Source organism: Myotis lucifugus, unplaced genomic scaffold, assembly GCF_000147115.1.
Source record: "Myotis lucifugus unplaced genomic scaffold, Myoluc2.0 scaffold_6, whole genome shotgun sequence".
NCBI classification, from domain to species: Eukaryota; Metazoa; Chordata; class Mammalia; order Chiroptera; family Vespertilionidae; genus Myotis; species Myotis lucifugus.
This window is the reverse complement of record NW_005871054.1, coordinates 3353873-3361864: the sequence shown is the minus strand read 5'-3', so window position 1 is coordinate 3361864 and position 7992 is coordinate 3353873. Positions and strand designations below refer to the sequence as shown.

General features: G+C 43.8%; 1 protein-coding gene across 12 annotated transcripts in view; it reads left to right on the top strand.

Annotated features, from left to right (window-relative positions):
• The first annotated feature begins 3415 nt into the window (after nucleotides 1-3415).
• Nucleotides 3416-7992, top strand: part of PAPOLG (poly(A) polymerase gamma) — a 39065-nt gene continuing 34488 nt past the window's right edge. For 11 of the 12 annotated variants that reach the window (XR_002826916.1, XR_002826918.1, XR_002826925.1 and 8 more), the window contains exons 1-2: nucleotides 3416-3665; nucleotides 7462-7623. Coding sequence is in view for 8 of the 12 variants with exons in the window: in XM_023746576.1 (XP_023602344.1) it covers nucleotides 3649-3665; nucleotides 7462-7623 (179 nt within the window). In the remaining 4 variants the exon portion in view is untranslated. The remainder of the gene's footprint in view (nucleotides 3666-7461; nucleotides 7624-7992) is intronic. The other variant, XM_023746584.1, reaches the window with a different exon arrangement.

Here is a 7992-nt window from a genome sequence, read left to right as displayed (position 1 = left end):
TCGTTCTCAGGTGTTGTGAGAGTGTTTTTCAACAGGGTGGTGCAGTTGCTTCTGCCTGGAGGCTAATTGTTATTTTTAGTGTCTTAAGTGGCCTAAGGGCAAGATGTTTCTCAATAGGGTGGGTCAACTGTCTTCCCCCCAGGAAAGGCAAATATCTATGTGGAAAAGATCTCATCTGCTATGTGAGGGAATGACTCAGCACAGGAAATGTGTGTGTGTGTGTGTGGGGGGGGTGTCTGCCTTCTGATCTCCAACCCCTAAGACCCTAAACCTGGCTTCAGCTCACACAGCTCCAGTCCACTCTGCCCTCCCTCTGCCAGAGCACAAGGTGGGTGGCTCTAGAGGGAATTTTGTGTACTGGCCCTTTAAGAGGGTGCCTGAATTTCCAGTCATCACTCCCTGCCAGACAGCAACTCTGCTGTTTTTCACAGTCAGATGTTATGTGGGTATCCTTCTGAGTTCTGGTGCTCTCTGCTGGGGGGACCAGCTTGGGGATTAGATCCCGGAGTTCTCAGTGGCAACCCCCCACAGTTGAGATATCTCTCTGGGACCTCAGTTGCTGTCTGTGGGCGCCCAGCCAGTCCTTTTGCTCCTCTGGCCCTCCCACCAGTCTCTATATGGTCTCCACTTTCACTCCTCGGATATCAGGGTTCTCTCCAGCAAGTCTTTCATTGATTATACAGGAAGTTTTTCTGTATTTTAGTTGTAATTCTATGTTTCTGGGAGCATGTCCATGCAGCATACACTTACTCTGTCACCATTTTTAATCTCCCCAAATTTCCTCTTCTTATAAAATTCACCAGACTTATTGGAATAGGAAACACACTAATGACCTTTTTAAAACTAATTTATTTCTTTAAAGATCCTATCTCCAAATACAGCCACCTTTTGAGGTACTGGGTGTTACGACTTCAACATGTGAAATTCAGGGGGACACAATTCAGTCCATAACATTTGCTGCCATTGAAAGATGTCCATGATTTTTAGGCTAAAAAAAAAAAATCAAGGAGCAGAACAACATGTATGGTATGATCCCCTCTCCCCCCCTTTTTAATTACAAAACAATCAAAACAAACACCCTGGTACATGTTTACATGCAGTTTGGGGTATATTGAAAACATTCCAGAAAGATAGATATCCAATTGTTAATAACAGTTCCCTGAGGAATAAAACTATGAAAGAAAGGGAGAGGCAGATTTCTACTCTTTTTTTTTTTTTACACAAGCATGGGTTATTTTTGTAATTGGAAAATTTTAGCTTAAAAAAATATAGCTACAATGTCGACACCCTCCCCCTCAAAAGTAAAATGTTATTCCTTGAAAATGTCCTTACTGAAATGGGGTTAGGGACTGGCATTCAACCCCAGGTAGATTCACAAAGAGAAAAAAATTGGAAGAAAAACAACTAAACACAACACCTTAGCACCATCTTAAACATTGGGGAGGGAGAGACACAGGATGGCCAAGATTGTCTTTGTCTGCCAACTCAGAATGAGGGGCTCAGGGTAAAAAAAATTGTTAGAAAATAAAGTAATATTTCTTGTGTGTCTGAATTTTGAGAATCATGCAGTTATACACACTCTTCTCCTTTAATTCTCATGTAATATTATTTTGATTTTACAGTTGAGTAAAGAGCTTTTTAAAATATATATATATTTTTTTTATTTCAGAGAGGAAGGGGGAGAGGAAAAGAGAGATAGAAACATCAATGATGAGAAAGCATCATTGATCGGCTGCCTCCTGCACGCCCCTACTGGGGTCGAGCCCACAACCTGGGCATGTGCCCTTGACCGGAATCGAACCTGGGACCCTTCAGTTCGCAGGCCGATGCTCTCTCCACTGAGCCAAACCAGCTGGGGCAATAAAGAGCTTTTTTTAAAAAAAAAATTTTTATTGATTTCAGGGAGGAAGGGAGAGGGAGAGAGAGAAATAGAAACATCAATGATGGGAAAGAATCATTGACTGGCTGCCTCCTGCACGCTCCCTACTGGGGATCGAGCCTGTAACCCGGGCATGTGCCCTTGATGGGAATCAAACCTGGGACCCTTCAGTCCACAGGCCGAAGCTCTATCCACTGAGCCAAACCAGCCAGGGCGGAAAGAGCTTTTTAAGGTTAATTAAAAGGTCACATAACTAGTACTAGCAAAACTATAACTCACATTTGAGTCTCCCTCACCCTGAAGTATGTGCTAGCAGCTAGCTACTACTCTCCGCTGCTTGGAATAGGTTTTGCCTCCTCCCTACCACCTGCATCCAACCTCTACTCCAAATCTTGCTAATTTAGGCAGCATCCCCTCCTCTAGGAAGGCACTGTTGAGCACCCCTGCCCCCAAGTTTAGGTGGCCCTCTCTATATCTCCCTAAGTTCCCTGACCCCATCTGTATCACAGACCATGTGGAGTCTAAGGAACTCTGTGTATGATTTTTCTCCTCTACCAGACTGTGAGCTCTTGAGGGTAGCAATTAAGTATCGCCCCTGCCTGACACATCGTAGTAGGTGCTTTAGTTCTGCAACAGAAGAATATTATTTATATTTGATTGTTTCCTCACTAAACTCTGAACTTCATGAAGTTAAACAACACGTCTGGTTTTATGCACCATGAAATCACTGGAGCCTAAAACATTGCTTGGCACAAGCTAGGCTTTCAATAAATATTTTTCAATAAGTGAATAATTCTATAAGTAGTCTCCTCTCTTGACGGTGTCTCTGACTCACATCCCGAGGGGGGAAAAATAGCAGCTTCTTGACATCCTTTTTCTTGTAATGATTTAGTATTTTACATGATTTCCACGCTTCAGCATTTTAAAATTCGTCATTATTTTCCCGTTTTCATCCTCACAACTCACATGGAACATGATCTCCACTATTTGAAAGACTAAGATTTTTCGTCTGCCTTACATTTATCCTCCTATTGCAAACTGCGAGCGATTCCTCTCAACCTCCCTCACGAGGGGAGTGGGAGTGAGACTTGGAGCTGAACAATTAACCTGCAATTTACGAGCTTGCTTTTCCCTGGGATAATTGCAAAGTTACACGTTTCTGGGCGTGACCCTCTCACGACAGAATCGCAACAAGTGGATTGATGACGTACGACTACCACTAAAGATGTGGAATACTAGGAGGGTTAAAACAGTATTTGCTAGGCAAGGTTCTGATCTTTTAAAAAAATATATGCTACAGGCTCTCATTAGAAGAACAAGAAAAATATGTTCCAAATTACTTTCCAGGCAATTTGCCTGGATTAACAGTCCCACAGACAAAGAGGAGGACCAAACGCGCTCTCCCACCGCCGTCCGCAGCCTGAGCCCGCGCCCCTGTGGGCGGGGCCAACGGAGCCTCCCGCGACCCCAGGGAGGAGGGGGCGGGGCCGGGGGCGGGGCAGGCTACCAGGGGCGGGGCCTCGCGGGCGAGGGGCAGGCTGGGAAGCGCCGCCATGTTGGCGTCGTCCGCGCTGTATTGTCATAAATAGAGCCGGTTATGTAGTGTTTTTACTACTCCGTTGGCTGCCTCGGCCGTGGAGAGTGAGAGAGTGTGCGAGCGAGCGAGCGAGCGACAGGCGACCAGAGGAAAGCGGACAAGAGGAGGGGAAGGAGCCGGAACGGGACTCCGGAGCGGGAGACACCCGCCGGTGAGGGAGGCGCAGGAAGCGATGAAAGAAACGTCTGCGTAAGTAGTTGTGGGGGCGGCGGTTGGGGGTGAGGCGGCGAGGGGTGGGCTGAGGTGGTCGGCCCGGAACTCCGTGTGCTCCGCCGAGAGTTCACCCGGGGTCTCCTTCCCCGCCCGGGTCGGCAAGGGCACCTCCCCGACCCCCGGCGGCTCACCTGGCTGCCCCTGCACATCGCACGGACTCGGGGACTCCGGGAGTCCCCCCCACCGGCCCTCGGCCGTCGCGGCCCCGAGGACGCCCCGCGGCGAGGATGCGGTGGGAGCGAAGCGAGTGTGTCCGTGGGGGGACATCGTGGGTCCCTCTCCCGCCCCAGCGGTGCCTGGACCGGTCTCTCCTCCCGTCTGCATTGGCGCAGATACCACCCCCCGGCGCCCCCTCCTGCCTTCCCGCCCCGCCGTCTCCCGGTCTCGAGGGTGAAGGACCGACCCAGCTCGTTCCTCCTCAGTCGTGGCTCAGGTCTTCTCGCCCTCCCCACCCACAGCCCCCAGTCCCCAGCACACAGCACACCTCCCGGTCTGTGACTCCGGCTCGCACTTGGGCAAGTCAGACGCGGATTCCGCGCTGGGCGGAGGATTTTGCTGTACCTTCTTACACGGTGTTTCCTTAGGAAATAATGGGGAAATGCAGTCTCACATGAGCATCATTTGTGTAGACACCATCCATCTTTCCCAGAGCATAATATTGTGTGTGTGTGTGTGTGTGTGCGCGCGCGCGTGTGCAGGGCATATTTTCATGTAAAAGAAATCGTTCCAGACACCTCTGAAGGATGCGCCTACCTCCTCCTGATTTGGTCCCCTTCGCCTCTCTCCCCAGAGTTCCCCCACGGCCCTGAATTGGGTGGTTTTTGCCGCATGTTTTTAATGCTGTTACTACATACTGTGTATATGCATGCCCATAGCTGGCATTGTTTTTTAAGCTTTATGTAACCAGCATCACATTGCTCATTCTGCAGCTTGCTTCTTTAGGGCAGCATAGTACCTTCGAACTTTGTCCCTTTGCATTTTAGATCTAGTTAATTCATATTAGCTAATGGATTTTATTCCATTTTATTCCATTGCAGGGATACACCTTAATTTCATTTTTTTCCAGTTAGTGACTATTTTAGGTTGTTTCTAGTTCGGGTGTGTGTGTGTGTGTGTGTGTGTGTGTTTAATTGATCTTTTAGAGAGAGCGAGAGAGGAAAGGGAGGGGAGACTTCAAATTGTTGTTTCACTTATTTATGCATTCATTGGTTACTTGTACTTACCCTGACCAGAGAAATAACCCGAAGCCGCGGACATGTTTCTAGTTTTTAATGTTACACTGTAGCAGTGAACATTCTTGTACCTGTGTTTTTGTACACTTGTACTGGAATTTCTCCAACATGTTTAGCCAGAAGTGAACTTTATGACCTAAAAGGAATGTGGGATTCTTTTGCCTTCCCCCCTGTCTAGGTGAGGGAGGTTCAGAATCATAGATTTGGAATTTTAGTGCCAGTAGGAACTTAGAAGGTGGGATACAAGATCATAGGTAGTGTCAGGACTGAAGTAGTGATGGGAGAATGGAGTGGTGGAAAGATCTTGAGTTTCGGAGTTCTGATTCTTCCTATCTTTTTAGATCTTGGGTACTTTGTAATGTGGCACTTATTCAATACCCACCTCTCAGGGTTAATGTTGCAATTAATGGAATGATCATATTATAATTAGCCTGTCCCATTCATTTACCATACACATACACACGCCCAAACAATACCAAATGCCTCTTTCTCTTAGAGGTAAAAGAGTTAAATCTTTAAAAAAGAAGTTACAACTTGAAATAATTAATGGGAATTTTATTTTTTCTGCAACAAAATAAATAACCAGAAAGAAAGCCACTAGTATTGATGTTTCTCTTTTGTTTGCATAATTTTAGAAGGTACTGTATATAGACTATTTTATCTTCCATTTCATTGTCTCTCCCTACCTAATGAAAATTTTAACCAAAGAGCATGTGATAAGTCAATGTTTTGACCAGTTAAAATTCAAAAACAATTAAACAATCATGTATTTTTGTGTGTTAATCTTTACAAGGCTAATTTATTCACTTAAAAGACTGCTCTTTGAACTCTAGCTGGTTTGGCTCAGTGGATAGAGCGAGGGCCTATGGACCAAAGCGTTCTGGGTTCAATTTCAGTCAAGGGCATGTACCTTGGTTGCAGGCTCCTCCCTGGCCTGGGCCCTGCTCAGGGCTCGTGCAAGAGTCAACCAATTGATGTGTTTCTCTCATATCGATGTTTCTGTCTTTCCCTCTCTTTTCCACTCTCTCTAAAAATCAATGGAAAAATATCCTTGGGTGAGGTTTAACCACAAACACACACAGACTGCTCTTTGAGATTACATTCTTTTTTTTTTCTTTTTAATTCTTTATTGTTGAAAGTATTACATATGTCTCCTTTTTCCCCCTTTGCCTCTCCCAGCCTGTCCCCACCCCCCAGCCCTGGCCTTCACCCCCACCCCATTGTCTGTGTCCATTGTTATGCTTATATGCATACAAGTTCTTATCCCCTCAACCCTCCCCAGCCTTCCCTCTGAGGTGATTCTGTGTCTCTGGATCTGTTTTTGTTCATCAGTTTTGTTGTATTCTACAAATGAGTGAGATCATGTGATACTTATCCTTCTCTGACTGGCTTATTTCACTTGGCATAATGCTCTCCTGATCCATTCATGCTGTTGTAAATGGTAAAAGTTCCTTTTTTTACAGCAGCGTAGTATTCCATTGTGTAGATGTACCACAGTTTTTTAATCCACTTATCTGCTGATGGGCATTTAGGCTGTTTCCCAATCTTAACTATTGAAAATTGTACTGCTATGAACATAGGGGTGCATATGTTCTTTCTGATTGGTGTTTCTGATTTCTTGGGATGAGATTACATTCTTACTGTAGGTGTTAATGGTCCTTCATGAAAGGATACAGATAGGTGATAGGGTTAGTTGATTATTTTGTATGTTGGTTTTTACTTTCCTTTTTTTAGCATAATTACAAATTTTACTAACCCATGTTGGTCCCAAATTTTATTTTGAAATTATTAGTCTGTGTAAATCCAAAATCTCAGAAATTCTGTTGTGCTATATTCAAGACTGTAATTTCCTGATGTCTAGGATCTTTTCAAGAGGAGCTTATATTCTATAACTGGTTGCCATTTAGTGTAAAGAATTTGATAATTATTCAGTGTGAAAATGGTCTGGGTACCAGTCTACATGAAGGTGTTCACAAAAAGTTAGGACTATGAACTCTGATTCAAGTAATGGATGTTAAGTTGGGTATCTCAAAGACAAATCTATTTGTGATTTCTTTTTATAAGTCAGAATATTTCACAAGGACCTTCTAATGGAATGTTTTTATTTCTTTCCTGAGGGAGGGAAAAACATTGTTTTTACTTACTTTCTTTCAAGTGGCGGACTGCTTCAGAGATTGAATCTAGATGGCACTTGACTTAGGTCTGTAGGATATAGTAGAGGTGGCCCTAGCCCAACTCCTATTCAGGCTCTTTGAATTTGAGCTGAGTGGTGTTGGCACAGTTGTCCTGATGCCAACACATGCTGCTTTTGACTTGAAAAAACATGCTAGCCATGAAAGCTGAAGATAGTATGGATAGCCTTTCATCAATACAAACACAAAACACCCTTTTTTCCTTTAAAAAAAAGTGCCCACACTGAGTGTTAGTACTAATAAGTAAACTTTTAAGGTAGCTAAGTTAACAAGTGAATTGAGAGATTCAATGTATCAGTATGATATGATGCTTTAAATTTTTTCTGCTATTTAATTTTTCTTGAACAGAAACACCATGCTGGATAGCCAGCATAAACAAAAGCATTATGGAATCACTTCTCCAATTAGCTTGGCATGTCCTAAAGAAATTGATCACATTTACACACAGAAATTAATTGATGCCATGAAACCATTTGGAGTTTTTGAAGATGAGGAAGAATTGAACCACAGGTATGTCACATAAAAATGCAAAATATTTTACAGTATATTATTTAGTCATTAATTCTACAAACATATATCAGGTACCTATTATGTCCCTGCCTAAACGTTTTTTTAAAAAGGACAAATGAAGAGAAACCTTGGCGTTCCTGGAATTTATATTTTAGGTGATTGTTAGGGAAGGAGACTAACATTTAGCCAAATAAGTAAAATAAATATATGTTACATGTGATGAATACTGCTGGGAAAGAGTAGTGATGCTGACAAAAATAAAGCTGGGAGTGGAGGTTGTCAGTGAAGTCTTCATTGACATTTCAGGAAAAAATTGAAGATGAGGGAGCTATGTGAATAGTTGAGGGAAAAGCATTCTAGACAGAAGGC